Below are 16,595 nucleotides of genomic sequence, written 5' to 3' on the forward strand. Positions count from 1 at the left end.
TGAAGGGGCAAGACACGGCCCTACACAAGAAGGACGCCAGTCCACTGCAGGGGACAAGATATGACCCTACACAGGTAGGACGCCAGTCCACTGCAGGGGGCAAGACACGGCCCTACACAGGTAGGACGCCAGTCCACTGCAGGGGGCAAGACACGGCCCTACACAAGAAGGACGCCAGTCCACTGCAGGGTGCAAGACACGGCCCTACACGGGTAGGACGCCAGTCCACTGCAGGGGGCAAGACGCAGACCTATACAGGTAGGACGCCAGTCCACTGCAGGGGGCAAGACGCAGACCTATACAGGTAGGAAGCCAGTCCACTGTAGGGAGCAAGGCATGGCCCTACGCAGGTAAGGTGCCAGTTCACTGCAGCTAGAAAAGTAGAACCCTACCACCAGTGGGACACCAGTTGATTACAGGATGCCCACATGCACAGTTTAGAGATGCCAAACTGAACCAGCATGTCTTTCCAAGGTAGGAGGAAACACATGAACAAGAGGAGAATTTCACAAACTCCATTAAAAAAAAAAAAAAAAACACCCCAGGACTCAACATCTGGGAGGGAGCAGCTCTAATCACAATTCTCCATGTATAAAGTTTACAGGAACTCCCCAGGTAATGTAACACTCAACTAATTTGACTGTAGGTAATGAGACTGTAAAATAATTTAAATTCATATGGTGTGTTTTTATATATTTATGTAAGCAGACTGCTTACACACATAGTGCTTCCTTAGTTTCAGTAAACCATGAGTTTGTTTCCATGTGGTATATTTAATCCTTGTCTTACCTTTTCATTTTTATTGCAAAATACATTGTATTCACTGTACCAATATGTGAAATAATGTATCATTGAAGTATAAAGTAGACAATGTTCCCATAGTTTGAGTATAATTGATATATATTGATATCAATTATATCAAGACAATATCTTCTGTTTACAATAGTATGAAATGATCGCTTTAAATGTGAAACACTGGTGCTCAATTTGTAGCATCATTACCATAATTAGGGAGTTTAGCAGTGGTATATGAGACTATACTTTGTGATTTATCATAGTAAACTTTAATATTTGAGGGTATTTTTAAATGACTGCAGTGTATGATCAGAAAGTTTTTACCAGAGTACTTTTCAGGTAAAGATGCTGTCTGCTCATCATAGCGGCATCTTATTCGAGCGGACTCTTCCTGGCCCGTCTCCTGCGAGTGTGCTCGGTGGTTACGTACGAGCAGCAAAGAATTTCATGTGATCGACTCCGATGTTAGAAAATAATTCGTGCTTCCATCCAAGATGCTCTGAATCACGGAACCGTAGGAAGCAGAGTGATTTCGTGGACCAGGGTGGGATTGGGATTATTTTTATTTTTTAATAAACGCCGCTGTCCAGGGTAGGAACAGCTGATCCTAACACACAGCGGTACAGAGGAGGAGGCGAGTGTGTGGAACACGTGTGGCAGAACAGCAGGGAAGAGCCTTACAGGAACCGGATTCCCGCACCAAACTGGACTCCGTCGCATATCCTGCAAATACAAGCGGATCTCGGTGTTAGAACCCTGTGTGGAGCAGCTGGGACGCTAACGAGTAAAACAAGGCCATGGCGCTAGGCTGGGATAATCTGCTGGGGTTACACGGGGGCACGTGGGGGTGCACCTTTGGCTTCGGTCCCACTGGACACACAGTTAGGACCGCTGGCCAAGATGGGGGCCTCCTTTAAAGGGTATCAGCCGGGCATCAAGCCAAGCTGAAAATGCACACGGCCCGGACCGTACCTGTCTCCGCTCTGAGCTCCCATGGGCACGCAGTAGTTCAGCTCCAGCCTGGCGATGTTGCCCAGCCTCAGCACTATCCCCGCGCCGTAGGACCAGCGGATGCACTCGGCCAGCCTCTGCAGATGAGCGCGCGGCCCTTCGCCTGCCAGGGGGCACACCGCAGGTCGGAAAGGTTAGAGCGCAGGCGCCGGGCGACGCAGGGGCGTCCGTGACAGAACCTTTGTGCTCGGCAGCAACGCGGACAAAGATGGAGCTTCACCAGTTGCATTAATTCACTTCAAGTTCTGGTCATTTCCAATTTCCACGATGTCCGGCACTGACAGGCAGGAGCAACTGAACCCCTTTTTTCAGTTTTGAGCTGGGAAGATTACGAGGGGACCTTATACAAGCCTTCGCAATCCTCACGCTAACGCCAACCCCGCAGGGCGAAAGGCGCGTGGGAACTGTGTGGAAGTGCATGGCACCCCATGGCTACCCCCACTTGTCGGCGGGCCGGTTGGTCTGCCCTTGTTTGCAACCGTCGTTCTGTTCCGAAGGCTGGATGATAATGGTGGAAACGATGAAAACAAAGCCAACACTGCTACCTCTCTTGCCGAAAGCCAGTCACCAGACAGACAGAGAATGTGCCGGGTCTGAGGGCAGGAACAGCCCCAGCCAATGAAAAACTGGCACAAACCCTGAACGGTATTTACATTTTAAAACTGATCAAACACCTTTATTTAACTCTCTTGCAATTCTTTTTGCTGATCTGCTTTCTCCATACCCATTTTTATTTTTTGACCGACGCTTAAGAGACCCCAAATTTTCCCGACATGGGAGGGCTGTTACCCTGGGTGGGTACTTGGTGCCGCGATTATTAAACGTTCCCGTATTCTTGTTAGTGTGGCTACGTGACCAAAAGACAGAACACACCGTCCGGGAAAGGAACGAGTCTCGGGGCCGACGCTCACCGTAGTTGAGGTTGCAGAGGTTCCCCGCGTTGAGGAAGAAATGGGTTCTGAAGAGGTCCCCGAAGCCGCCACGTCCCGGGCGGAAGGGCAGAGGGGTGTAAAGGTGAACCCCCCCAGCCCAGTACGCCTCCCCCCCCAGGTAGTCACCTGGAAAACAAGCGCTTCTGTTGCCTTCATTTTCCTGTGCGGTCGGACACGGCAACACGTCGAGAGACGCACAATGCTCCTGCCCATTGTCTGAAACCACACCTCCGAGATCACGTTGTCCGCTCGGGTCCAAATCCGATTCTCTCGGAATTCATCTTCCTAAAGCACTACTGCAAAGACAGCCTCTGGCAAGAGTCACTTAACATGAGTGCGTTCTCACGCTGTGCGGCTCTCGAGCTCCGAGGCCTGTGTGATTCTCAGATACCCCCCCCACCACCACACACACAGACCGGAGGCGTCTCTCCCCTGCTAGAAGCTCTTACTGGTAATGGATGGGAGAAGGGAGAAAGGAGAAGCTGGAAGGCACAGGCACAGCAGCGAGTCCTCAGGAACCTGCAGAGGCGCCCGAAGTGCTCCTGAAACTCACCCTCACTCTGCGGTCCGATGCTGTACATGCTGAACCCTCGCACACTGGTCGGGCCACCCAAATAAAACCTAAGGAGGGTGCAGAAATAATTGTATAACTGTACCATATTTGTAGTTTCTGTATGGATGGTAACTGGAAGAACAAAAGCAATATTTAAAAAAAAAACTACATACAGAAGCTAGAAGTCATGGCCTGATAGTAACAGACGATGCACAAAGGGAATGGAGGGAGTTCAACATTTAGTCTTCCTGACACTGAGGAGACTTCCTCATCAGCACTTACAGCACACTGGCTCAGGAAGGGGTGGCTCCCCACCCAGGGCAGTGGGCATCAATAACGCAGGGTGATCAGAGAACTCTGCGCAGGACGTACCTGTCGGCGATACAGGAGGGCTGGTCTCCCAGCGGCACCAGCAGGCCGCCCCACAGCGAGGCGGACAGAACCTGGGGGACGCAGAGCACAGGAACAAGGACAGTGTCCTACACAGCAAACAGAACGTCGCTGGCGCCACAGACCCGAGGGCAGGTGGCAAACGCAGCTGCGCATTCTGAAGTGGATTTCTTGCAGATGCATCACATTAACATTCAGCAGTGGTCTGCAGACCCTTAAAAAGTTGGTCAAGCTACTCATACACAAACTCTTTAGCCATTCAGCTAGAAAATAGACGACAGCAATAAGGTATTTTAGAACACACAAGAAATCCCCCTGCCCGGGTATTTTAGAACACACAAGAAATCCCCCTGCCCGGGTATTTTAGAACACACAAGAAATCCCCCTGCCCGGGGAGCTTGCCAGGAGGAGAGCAAGGACTTACCGAGTCCCAGAAAAGACGCCTGTTAAGCTGGATCTCGAAATCTTCTTTTAGGAAGCTGGCGTCCCCCCCAGTGTAGCCAGCCAGCTCCTGCAACGAACCCCAACATGGGTCAGCACGCCCGAGAGCCGGCCTGATCCAGTGAGTGACGTGTGGTGGACAGGAGGCTCCTCGCTCACCTGGTTAATCTTCAGGAAGGCACCTCTCCTGGGCAGGATGGCCGAGTTCCTGGTGTCGATGACCATGGCGTGCTGAGGGAAGAGCAGCTCGGTTACTGCTGCCGCTCATCTGAACCACGATTCCACCCCAGCGTCACACACTTCTCACATTGTCAGAAATACCCAGGACATAACACGCTTCTGAGGCAGAGATGTTACACACAACGAAACGGAGCAGAGTGATCATAACCTGCTTCATAAAACTACAGACTCACGAGAAGTTTTACGAAAAAGGAAAAAAAATACTTTGATGTTTTTTTATAAAAAATTAATATTTGCACTTATCAGTACTCCTCCTCTTAGCATCCGATCAGCTTCTTCTGCCCCGAACTCTACTAGCGGAAAACAGGGGTACATGTTTTAAGAAATTAGCCACAAAAACGCAGCTTGTATGATTTCTGCATACGAGAAACAAATCAAGTAGAGTTTCCAGATTATTTTGTTCTGACCATTCATAAACAAGCGTGCAAGATGCCCGCTCTGAGAACTGAGCACTAATGTTCAACGTGTAGGTTCAGCTGTCAGCCCTGCTCAGAGAGGACCTGTCTCTCTCTCTCCGTTTCACGGTGTCCGCTGTTCCGCCCCGAAGCCCAGCCGGCAGCGGAGCAGGAGCTGCTTACCGAGAGGGATGACTTGAGCGAGTGGCCACTTTCCTCTCGGACGGCGAAGGAGGCCGTGCGGGCCAGGCAGCCCAGCTCTCTCCACACCCCCTCCCACTTCAGGCTGTGGTTGGTCCTCCAGATGGGGAACTGCAAGTGCAAGACAGCACAGCGCAGCGCGGTCAGACCATCAGGCCAGGACTCGAGCCCCCAGGAGACCCCCATGCACCCCCACGAGCCGCCATTGAGCTCCCATGAGCTCCCTGGAGTCCCCACAAGCTCCCATAAGCCCCCCCCGAGCCTCCCATAGCCCCCCACGAGCCCAGGCCTTGTGTCCCTGCAGATGCACCCCTGCATTTCTCTACTCTTTTAATTTGTTTTTAAAAAAATCAGCACTCCTCTACAATGAAACTGTTTCTTTTGGCTGCTAGCAGAAACCAAAAAGGAAAATAAAATCGCCAATGATCATTTTCCCCCCAGGTTACAACTGTCATCTTTATGTAACGGTAAGATAAACAAAATGAAACGAGTCAGTGTAGCTTTTGTTCCAGATCACATTCTGCTGTCATGTGCAGGAGGTGAAGACAGACACTCCTGCTCACATTGATCTCTGTGGAGATGCCTCGGTCGGTCTCTCGGAGGGAGCTCCAGGGAAACTGGCCCGTCACCTTGTACAGGTTGAGAGAGAAGCTGCAGAAAGAAAACCACCAGGAGAAACACAATATCATTCCTCCCCACTTCCCGCAAACTGTCACACCACATCACCAGACTCCTGCTGCATTATGGATCGGAGCCCTTAACTGCAAATTTATTAACTGCCTTAATATATTGATCATCCAAAATAACTAATATTTATGCATGCAGTTTTAATGAAATACAATATTCCATATGGTTGAAGAAATGTTTTTGAAACCATTTTAATTGATTTGTCATTCCTGTCTGACGACAATAGACACGAGCGATTTTGAAGCTTGCATGAGTACTAAACCACATCTTTAGTGAAAGAGTTGATCATGCACAGGTGAGGAGGTGATTTAACCAGTTGAATGCCAAGCCTGGTGTACATCGAGAAAGTAAAACGGATTGATCAAGAGAACCACACCTTTGTGCATTCAGTGTGTTAGAACAACACTTCAGGTTGGCCCACCCGCAGTGAAGCCAGGTTGTCTTTACTGAGGTTTTATGCAGATCATGGATCAACAGGTGTGGCGCAAATGGGGGCCCAGCAGGACATGACACAAAGTGACAGCACAAGGGACAACACACATCCATCCTCATGCCGCTCATGCAAACAGCTTTGTTGCAAGCTATGAATGGGGCAATTGTGCCAAGGATGCCCTACTTATCAGGCTTGAGCTCCTTGGAACATTTGTAGATTGAGCTCTGATGACGGGTGGAATGTAGAGACCAGGGAACAGGGCAATGGGACAGCATTTGCAACCTGTTGCAAAGCAGGCTTCTTATGACGGTCACACATCCTACTGCTCTCTCATTTTCACAGTAGACCCCCCCCCATAATGATCAATCCCTTCTTAGGCTGACAGGAGCTCAGGAAGGCTGGAGGCGAGAGGAGGAAGAGGAGGCCATCCGCTCGATCTCACCCGCTTGGCCGTCAGGAGCTTATTGACCCGAGATTAAATAGCTCAAAAAGCCACTGTCTCAATCAAAGGCTCACTTGCGTTCGAACTGCCCAGGCTGAGGTTTGAAGAACGACAGCCCGTAGGAGGTCTCCTTGGTGCCGTACGAGAACTGGAAGGTCAGTTTTTCAGCTCGGCCAAACAGGTTAGGCAGTTTAAGCCCAAGTACCTTAAAGAAATAAACAATCAGCACATTACAGTGACACACAACATGCACGGCCACGTTGTTCTCAACCTTCAGCACCACGCTGGAATCCCTACTTCTGCTTGCTGTCATCGATAGACACATGGGCACTGCTGGACTTTACCAACCTGGAGCCCGAGTCTGCTGCAAAACTTCTCAGCTTTTACATCTCACAAACTGCACAACCCTCATCCTGTCCTATCTGAAATTAGTTTACTTGAGTGTTTAAGCTACACAGCAGCTCATGATGTATAAACCATTGAGAACTGAAGTATGAGTTCAACATGAACAATTTAGTACCTTTCAGCATTTATTTCAAATTCACTTTTCTAAAACACTAAGAAGAGGAAGCCTTTCGGTCCAAACTGGTCATTTAGATGCTAGTTAAAAAATTGACTCTGTCTCTCATTTCATTTCTCAAATTGTCTCTCATTCATCACTTTCCTAAAGGATCTCAGGAAATCAGCTTGTTCCAGACACCCACCACCCTCTGTGTAAGTGCCTCCTGATCTTAACACGGGATGCAGTTCCACAGAGACATTCCCAGGGTTGGGTTCAATTCCAGTGTTTCAATCCCAATTCCCCACTTCAAACCAATTATCAATGCCATGAATGTAAAAAAGGAACTGGACCAGAGAATTAATTTGAAAATTGTGTCCTCAGGAGAAAAGAGTGTTAGTTCTCAATAGCACAGAAGGTGTTTTTTAAGCTGTATGCACCAGGGTGCAGCTGTTAGCGGTCTCTGGAACTCTCTCTGGGCAGAGATACTTACCATGCTGCCTTCATTGTTGCCCACCATAGTGTTGTAGCTTCCAGTGAGCCTTCTCAGCTCTGTTACTTCAAATGTGACGTCTAACCCATTGGGCAGGGCATCCTCTCCTGCAACAAAGCACTGGCATTCACTCGAAATACAGAGGCTGGCAGCTTTTCTGCAGTCGGAACTGCTGAGACTAAATCAAATCAGAAACATGAGTATCCAGGTCTCTTACGATGAGCTAAATTTTCTGTAGGAACAGTTTCAAGCAGTACGACCCACGGTCACATGGTGCTGTCCACAAGATGGGGGGTGTGCCCCTGCCTAAATTCTACTCTGGTCTTGTACAGTCTGGACTCCCTGAAGCTTCTGTATAATTCACATTCGGGAGAGAACGAGCACGTCTGAACCAGAGGAGCCTCTTCTGCCCTGGTAAGGACACGCTCTGCAGCAAGGGGTACCTTCAGAGGTGTCGATCACAACCTCTACTTGTCGGAAGATCCCCAAGCGCAGCAGCTTCTCTCGGGCCTCATGGGATTTCTTCATGACCTGCAGCAAGCACACACCATCACACATCACCAGGGGTCAGGGGTCAGGGCTGGAACACCACTCTGGAACCTAATTGATCGCTAGTTACTTAATGAGCTGCTCTCCACTGGGTTAATGGCTGTGCTGGAGCACAGGCTTGAAAGGCTGGGCATCCCGGGTTGATAGAAACAACAGGACACAACCTGCAGCTGCTCTTCACTCTGCGTCCAGTTCTGAGGCTCCTGTCACGCAGCTGGTCTGGCTGGTTTAGGGGGAGGCAGCAAGGCAACATGATTCCCTGAGCATGCTAGAAGCAGGAATTGTCAACTATCGCTGACTGGGGATCACAGAGCAAGAGAAACTGCCTTTATTTAAACTGCCCCCCACTGGGATGAATAAAGTATTTTGAATTGAACCAAATGGAATAGAACAGGCCAGCTCTCTCAGGGCTGGTACCCACATCGATGAGGTTCCTGGCACCGAAGACGTCGGCGATCTCGTATCCCAGGAGGTCCTCTTTAGTTCTCCCCAAGCCATCGATGTGAACACGCTGCACGACGACCTGACAGAGAGAGAACTCAGAGTTACACGCCGACGCTGCTTGCACACCTGGCTCTCAGGAGAGTTACTGTCTTCATTTCCTACACCTGGAGAGTTATACAGGACTCCACTTCCACACCAGGAGCATGACAGACTGACTCCATTTCCACACCTGGCTCTCAGCACTGCTTGCACGGTCCTGACAGGACCATCTCTCAGCAGAAGACCATACGCCTTTACACTTTCTTTTAGTCCAGTGTGAACAAACCCTCTTCTCTCCTTTTTGCAGTAGCAGGTGAAATGCATTGAAACGTGGAGCCCAGGGAGCGTCACTGGAGACGGGAGAGGTATACGGAGAAGTCTACGGACTTGACTGGACTGCAGAAGCTGGCAGGACCAGCGATGAGGCCGTCGAGCCCAGAAGGGGCTCGAGCAGGGAGCTGCGGCAGCAGGGAGCAGGTAAGGGTCTATTCCCCACCGACAGGGAAAGAAGAGCTGTGGAGCCTTGCTCAGGAGAGAGGGAGAGAGGGGAACCGGCAGGTCCGCAACGCGTGGGAGAACAAAAGAGAGTAGCTGGGAAGCGGCGGGGAGCAGCTGATAAGGAGTCATCGACACTCAGGGAGAACAGGAGGAGAGGACGCCGGGGAAACACCCCTACTCTTTTCGAGAAACATCTTGGGATTTTTAATGACCACAGAGAGTCAGGACCTTGGTTTTACGTCTCATCCGAAGGACGGCGCCTGTTTACAGTATAGTGTCCCCGTCACTATACTGGGGCATTAGGACCCACACAGACCGCAGGTTGAGCGCCCCCTGCTGGCCCCACTAACACCTCTTCCAGAAGTAGCTTTCCCAGGAGGTTAGAGGCCAGACCACTGCACTTCAGAGACCTTGGTCTGGAGGTTTATTCCTCCTCACAAACTCTCACATGCGGAGCTGCTGCTGCTGCTGCTGCTGCTGCTGCTGCCCAGGGATCAGGTGCTGGTGTACACAGCTCCCTCCTGCAGAGCTGCACTTGGCCCCCAGGGGGCACCGGTTCACAAACTCAACCGCCTGCTGCTCGGGGAGCCCCTGGGGGCTGCAGCTCCACCCAGGGGTCTCGGGGCCCCGTGGAATATCTGAGCGCAGGAGGGGAACAGTCTGTCTGTCTCTGTCTGTCTGTCTGCCCTGCCGGGCGCCGCACACACACGGCCAAAACCCCGAGGCAAACAGACCCCCCTGCAGAGGCCACCTACGTCTTTATTCTCCAGCACCTCCTGCTTCGTCTCGGGCTCCACTTCCACCAGCTCCGCGTCGTCCCCCTGCAGCCCGAAGTCGGGGCCGTCCATGGGGAGGGGGTCCAGGCTCTAGAGAGAGAGAGAGAGAGAGACCATCGAAACCTGTCAGGCTACAGCCCAGGGGCAGCTCTCCTACGTCTGCCCCACGACACACCTGCCACCTTCCTCACCTTCCCTCTGGGACTCTAAACAGTCTGGGGATCAGGAACCCCATTCAGGACTGCCGAATAAGAAACCCCCCAGGAACCTTCACGTTCCAAGAAACAATAACAATTCACATCACAAGATAAGAGGTCCTCATGCCTACAAACGCAAAGGAAGGGGGGACTGGTGTGAAATGTTTTGTTTTGTCTAATATACAGAGTTCTTGAATGCTGTCCCTCTTACTGCTTTGAATTCATAAACCCATTACGACATATAGGGCATATAATAAAGTGATGATTTGCTGCTTCAGTAGAAGAGCACTTTAATATCCGCTGAAGAAAACACACCTTAAAAAATAATTAAAGCAACAACGACAGGAACGCTAAAGCAGCCATTTACTGGCAGGTGCATCGAGCTCGCACATGCTGTCATGAAACAACGATGAGCAAAATCGCACACACAGAGCAGTTCGCGTTGACTTGTCAAACGCAAACGGGCGACACGGGCCTACACCAGCACTGAGTGATGCGATCACAAAGGTCACCGAATACCCGCGCTCACAGCAAGACCACATCCTCGTGTCTTGGAATAAGGTACTTACCCGGGCGTGGACAGTCCCCATGCTGGTGTAGCTAGCGCAGTATAACACTCAATTCCAATCCTCTGTCACGGGAAACCATCAAAAAGTCACTGACTACGGTTCTTCCAGCCAAAGCCTGCCTATGGGGGACGCCATGACAGCCCCAGGCCCCGCCTCTCTCCAGCCTGATTGGACAGAGCAGACGGGTGTAGGGAGACGCCATGTTGGTAGGGACAAAGTGCCCAACGCCTTATTTTTGAACTTCAATAAGTACAAACAAAAGAGAAAAGAATAATAAAAACAGAACAATGCGCCTCTAGAGGTCATTAGAAATTGGAGCACAATAAGTTAAATTTTTAGATTCATCAATTGTGTCTTTTGCCCTGTTATTTTTCAGGTTTTAATGGGTTTTAAGGAATATAACATTTCCACCTTATAAGCAAGAAAGCAGCTGGTAGCCATTTTGTGATATTCACCAATAACTAGTGATAGATTAATTATAAGAAAGTGTTCTTTTTCTATATTACATCTTGCAAAGTATAACATACTATCAAACACCTTAAATCTAACATTCACATTTAAATGCTTAAGATAAAGGTGTGCAAGTCAAAGAATAACACAGAACAACTTTGTACTATATAGTAGTTTAATTGGGGAGCTGCGTCAGCATGCGTAGGCTCCAAAGGAACAAGTAATAGGTTCATTCCATGCTGAAAAGAGAAGAAAGAGAACACAACGTTTTGGCCGTGGAGCCTTCTGCAGGTGTGTCAAATTTGTACTATATTCATACAGTTAATAAATAAACGTGTCAGTTTTATTTCCATCCTTGCACAACACACATAAATCATCTTTTTTATGTTTGAATCTAGAATATTTTAGTATAACAGGAAAAAACAACAACCTACAGTATGAGCAATTTTAAACATAATTTCTTTAACCTTGTCTTGTTTGTAAGGCAGTTATCTATCAGGAGTTATCCAGACTAATTTCCAGTCAATACTTGTCACGCCATGTACACCTAGAGGGTGCTCTACTTCTGTCCTGTTCACACCTGAAGAAGGCTCCATGGCCGAAACGCTGTGTTTTCTTTCTTCTCTTTTCAGCAGGGAAAAAACCTATTACTTGTTCCTTTATATCCAAATCAGGTTTTGCTCATTGCAGAGCTTCTCCTCTTCCTCAGTCCAGCCCAGTTTATTTGTCACATGCACTGGTGCAATGAGCAAATGTCTAGGCCAGAAGACACACTATGATCGGAAGGCTAAAGAGCTCCAGCTCCTGCCTGGGGACCGAGCCCTCATGTAGATAGCAATGCCATGTGAGCGTTGGCCGTGGCAGCTGGAGGGCTGGGTCCTGGGTACGCTCGCACTGTGCCAGCTCCTTGGTCACAGCCGCGTGCCCAGTTCAGTCTTGCACTGACCCCCCAACTCTTTGTCTCTGTCTGCGTGAAGGAGCCTGGCCTGTAGTACAGATGACCCAGGGTCGCCTTTTACATGGCTTTAACATTCGAGCCAGAGAGGAACTCAAAACTGCTCCACCGAAGATGCTGCTCAACCAGTGATGCCGTATCGTCTGTGCCTCAACAGTTCACAGCTCTGCTAAGGCGTCCCTGCTTAGACGCAGACAGAGACCCCCGCTCTCCTGCATGACAGACCGGGAGACCTCGGGAAACATTCGGAATATAGCAGAGCTGTAGATCTAAAAGGTAGAAATTCACCTCAAAATGGAGGAAAAGGAGCAGAAGTCTGGGCTCATGACAAGGAGAGCCGTCTGAGGAAGCCCATTCTCATCTACGCAGTCGTGAGAGCAGGCCCTTTTCTTCTCGAATAGCTGGAAAGACTATTAAACTGGAAAAAGTTCTGGTTAAACAGCCGGAGATGTAAATAGGAACTCATACAGTTCATTGCATGTCAACCCAAATGTGGAATGTTTCGGCTGGCTCCTAAGAAAGCGGGGTAGTTTTTTGTTTCGTGGCCGGTGAGCGGATTGCATGAGAGCTCTTTCCCAGTGCCGTGAAAGGGAATGTGTTTTCTTCTCTTTTTCCAGGCGTTTTTTTTTTTGCAAAGGGAAGCAATTGGGCGTATAATTTCTATCCTGCTCACTACAGGGGACCCCTCTTTATTCCCTCTGCTCCTATTATCCAGAGCTAATTAAGTGCTTTGAGTCCCCAAGCCTTCCATTAAATTCATTACTGTCGAAATCACCCCAGCAAGTCAGACGTCCTGTAAGTTTATTTTCAAACATTTTGGTCAGTGACTGCAGAAGAAACAGACACTTCGATTGTTTTTTTTTTAAATTAAACTTGAATCCATGGCTACGACAGGACGTTCTTAAAGAGTCTACTAAATACACTGTTTTTTTTCAAACCATTGCAGACATAGCACTTATTTTTCAGTTGAAAGGCACAAAAAAGTGTTGGTCAATATGGCTGAAGTCCAGGCAGAACACTCTTTTATGTGTTAGTGTACTGCAAGCAGGTGTCATGGGGAGGACTGCTTTCAATCAATAAATATTTTCAAAATTAATAAAGTTATTTTAAAAAGCACATTTAATGATATTTTCCCAAATAAAATGGTACGGATTCAATACTGTTATTGCCCACTATTAAAATGATAGTGGGACTCAACTGGATTCAAGTCTAGCTATTTTTAATTTTTCCCATATTCCACCATTGCTGCTATGGGGTCCCATTTTGTGAAATCAAAAAATGATGTATGCACATTTTTTCAACTTAATATTTTATTTAAACATGGCTCAAACCTAAAACTTTTAAGGGCAAGATAAGATACAATACATGTCAATAATCAAGATAAGAGATGAGATCACTTTATTGGCCCTATACAATTTCTTGCATTAGGAATTTGTCTTTTCACAGACCCCAGCTTGCTCTCCATGAGACACATAGACAAAGAGAAGTCTGGGGTCAGAGCGCAGGGTCAGCCAGTTATATGGCACCCCTGGAGCAGCTGGGGTGAAGGGCCTTGCTCAGGGGCCCAACGAAGTAGGATTCCTCTGCCGGCTGTGGGATACGAACCAGCAACCTTCCAGCCACAGGCACAGATCCTGAGCCACAGAGCCAAACAGAATATGCTGTATACAGTGTATAATAAGTATTTGGACTGTGAGCTCAATATCTGGTGGAAACACCTTTGGCAGCAATCACAGCTGCAACTCTATTGGGAGACAAGTTTTGCACAGAAGCTTTGTGAAATTTTTGTCCATTCCTTTTGGCTCATTTGCATAAACAGTCTGACATTTCTATGTGATGCATTATGTTGAGTTTGTGTCAGATGTTACTCTTTGCATTAAGACCAAGAAGTTTCAATTTTATCTCGTGTGACCACGAAACGTTTGCCACATGCTTGCAGTATCACTGGGGTGCTCTGCCAGGTTTTTTTTTCATTTCCATGCAAGCCCTCTTGGAGTGATTGGGATGGTGTTGACTCCTGGACATGCTCTCCTGTCTCAGCTGCTGTCACGGCTGGCCTCACAGCTGCATCCCGAATCTGTTCCTTGACTGGCTGCTCGGTTTGGAAGGACAGTCTGCTCAGGCAGTGTCTTGATGTGTTCCATTTCTTAATGATCGACCTCATTAACGACTTTGAAATGTTTTTAGACCAATCGCCTGATCTTTGACTTTATACAACTTCATCCCTGAGATGTTCTGAAAACTCCTTGGTCTTCATGGTTGAATCCGTGTTTGAAAGTGACAGGGTGTTTTGTATTGAACCTCTATTACTGCAGACACAGAGAGGCCATCCAACTAACTGTGTTTCTAGTTAAGGTAGTTTTGTGCTCCTACTGTAAATTAATTTGGGTTTGCCACAGCAATGGGGCTGACTACTCATAACTTTGAGCTTTCTTTCAAACTGCTTCTTTTTGCTGTTTTTTTTTATATGTGGAATAGGTTGTGTTTACAACGTATGTTGCTATTTCAAAGTGTCATGACTGCAAGCTTCAAAGCAACACATTCTGGAAACTGTGCAAGGGTCTGCATACTTTTGCAAGGCTCTGTATATTCCTCCATTCATTATGTAGCTAATGAAGGGTCAGTTTATATACAGTATCTACACACACGTTTAACAAGTGTGTGTTCAGTAAGAGGAACCTCTCTTATTGAAAGATACCAAACCATCCTGTAAGCTCCTGTGCCTCCTTGGCCAGTTGTGTTTAATCCCCTGATGGTTTGGAGACCCATTCCTACGGCAGGCTATGTGTCCTTCTGACATCTGAGCCCCCAGATTCCCAGTCCAGCGCTTGGACTGCTCCTCCACTCTGCTGCTGTAGCTCACTCTCTCTCTCCACAACAGGAGCAACATACTGTGGCAACCAGGGGCCCCTTTATTCTCAATGTCCCCGATGTTCTGTCATTACTGAGGCTCTGAACACCGACACTCGATTGCAGTTACCAGTTACCTGCTCAGAGACTTGGGCAAGAAAAGCAATGAGATCTTGTCCAGCTCATCAAATATTTCTGCCATTGAAGTCATTGGGAGTTGCGATGGATAACAGAAGGTAATGCAGCGATCCAGGAGCTGTGCGAGAAAATTCCCTGGTGGTAACAAACTGGAGGAAATAACTCCGACCCAGGATGTAGTTCTGCCTGGTGGCAACAATTTCAAGCTCAGATTGAGGGGATCATTCCTCTTGTTACAACAAGCGAAGCTCTTTGTGAACAGATGCGTCAGCCCTTGTGTAAAAGAGGTCTGAAGGTATCATCTTATGTTGAAAAAAACCCTCTCTCACCCCCCCCCCAGGAATGATGCTACATTCAAGATTTCTTGACCCAACCATGAATCGACAGACCTCTGTTTGATGTGGTGATGGAAACATCAGGACCAAACAAACATTGCTTGCAACACTTCGGAACATTTAACAACCTTCAAGTCCTGCGGTCGGAGAGAGAAAAATACACAAGTGCAGTAGACCTTGTGAAGGTTTCTTAAATGTGTCTCCTAGTTTTACAATTATTTATACCAGTTCATTGAAGAAAGTGTTATCTTTAATAAGAAAATACATACATGTGTGGGTCTGTGTGGGACAGTGGGGACCACTGTGGACCACTGTGGGCCAGTGTACCAGCTCTCACTGGTACAGACTGGAGCCCTGCTGGTCTCTCAGTGTCTGTGCAGCAGACAGACCCCTCTCCCTGCACTGGTAAAGATATTTTATAAATGATCTTTCCTTGGTACTTGGTGTGTATTTCACACAGCCCTTGTGTATCACAAGGTGCTTGGGGTGATCTGGCTGGATGAGGGCTTTATTAGAGTGATGGACACCCTGAGGACAGCTGTAACCTTTCACACATGGAGTCCAGTCCATTGTGGGAGCTGGACCCAGAGAGCTTGGCGGCTAGATAAGACAAGATGACTTTATTGGCCATATACAATTTCTTGCCTTAGGAATTTGCCTTTTTGCATTCCCCAGCTTGCTCTCCATGAGGGACACAGGCACACAGACAGGGAGATTAGCTTGGGAGAGAACCATTTATACAGCACCCCTGGAGCAGCTGGGGTTAAGGGCCTTGCTCAGGGGCCCAATGGAGTAGGATTCCTCTGCCGACCACGGGATTTGAACCAGCAACCTTCCAGCCACAGGCGCAGAGCCTGAGCCACAGAGCCACCGCTCTGCTGTAGGTTTGCTCTGCTGTTGTAGGTGGACTAAACACCTGAAAGCCTTTACCTCTCAATAAAGAGCATAAGTCCCTTTTCCTGACCTGCTTGCTCAGAGCCCTGCCCAGGGCATGTCAATGCTGCAGTGATAATCATCACTGTTTTGCAGTGTTAGCAAAAGAGATTTTGTTTGTAACTTGAAAAGGTTTTTAAAAAATCTTTATTTCAGAACGTCTTATACGTTTATATTTAGCTTTCCAGCAAATTCCATTGGTTTTCGCCTTTCCTAGTACAAAGGGTTAGAATTAGTCAAATAATGCGTTTCGCTCCGATAGGGCTCTGCTTTGCAAAAGCCGTTGGGGACGGAGAACGACCTTGTGTCCACGGCTGCGCTCTATCCATGGCCACTAGATGGCGCCTCAG

General features: G+C 48.3%; 1 protein-coding gene across 1 annotated transcript; it reads right to left on the bottom strand.

Annotated features, from left to right (window-relative positions):
* Positions 1-1,340: 1,340 nt before the first annotated feature.
* Positions 1,341-10,756, bottom strand: samm50l (sorting and assembly machinery component 50 homolog, like). The gene is made up of 15 exons (XM_088923152.1): positions 10,585-10,756; positions 9,798-9,908; positions 8,483-8,584; positions 7,956-8,043; positions 7,513-7,619; positions 6,595-6,725; positions 5,522-5,609; positions 4,941-5,069; positions 4,282-4,353; positions 4,106-4,192; positions 3,664-3,734; positions 3,292-3,359; positions 2,718-2,864; positions 1,768-1,909; positions 1,341-1,518 (listed from the first exon to the last, which is right to left on the bottom strand). The coding sequence occupies exons 1-15, from the start codon at positions 10,603-10,605 to the stop codon at positions 1,473-1,475; spliced, it is 1,410 nt and encodes a 469-aa protein (XP_088779278.1). The 5' UTR covers positions 10,606-10,756; the 3' UTR covers positions 1,341-1,472.
* Positions 10,757-16,595: the final 5,839 nt, after the last annotated feature.

This window comes from Atractosteus spatula, chromosome 8 (assembly GCF_055471065.1).
Source record: "Atractosteus spatula isolate fAtrSpa1 chromosome 8, fAtrSpa1.hap1, whole genome shotgun sequence".
Taxonomy (NCBI): Eukaryota; Metazoa; Chordata; class Actinopteri; order Semionotiformes; family Lepisosteidae; genus Atractosteus; species Atractosteus spatula.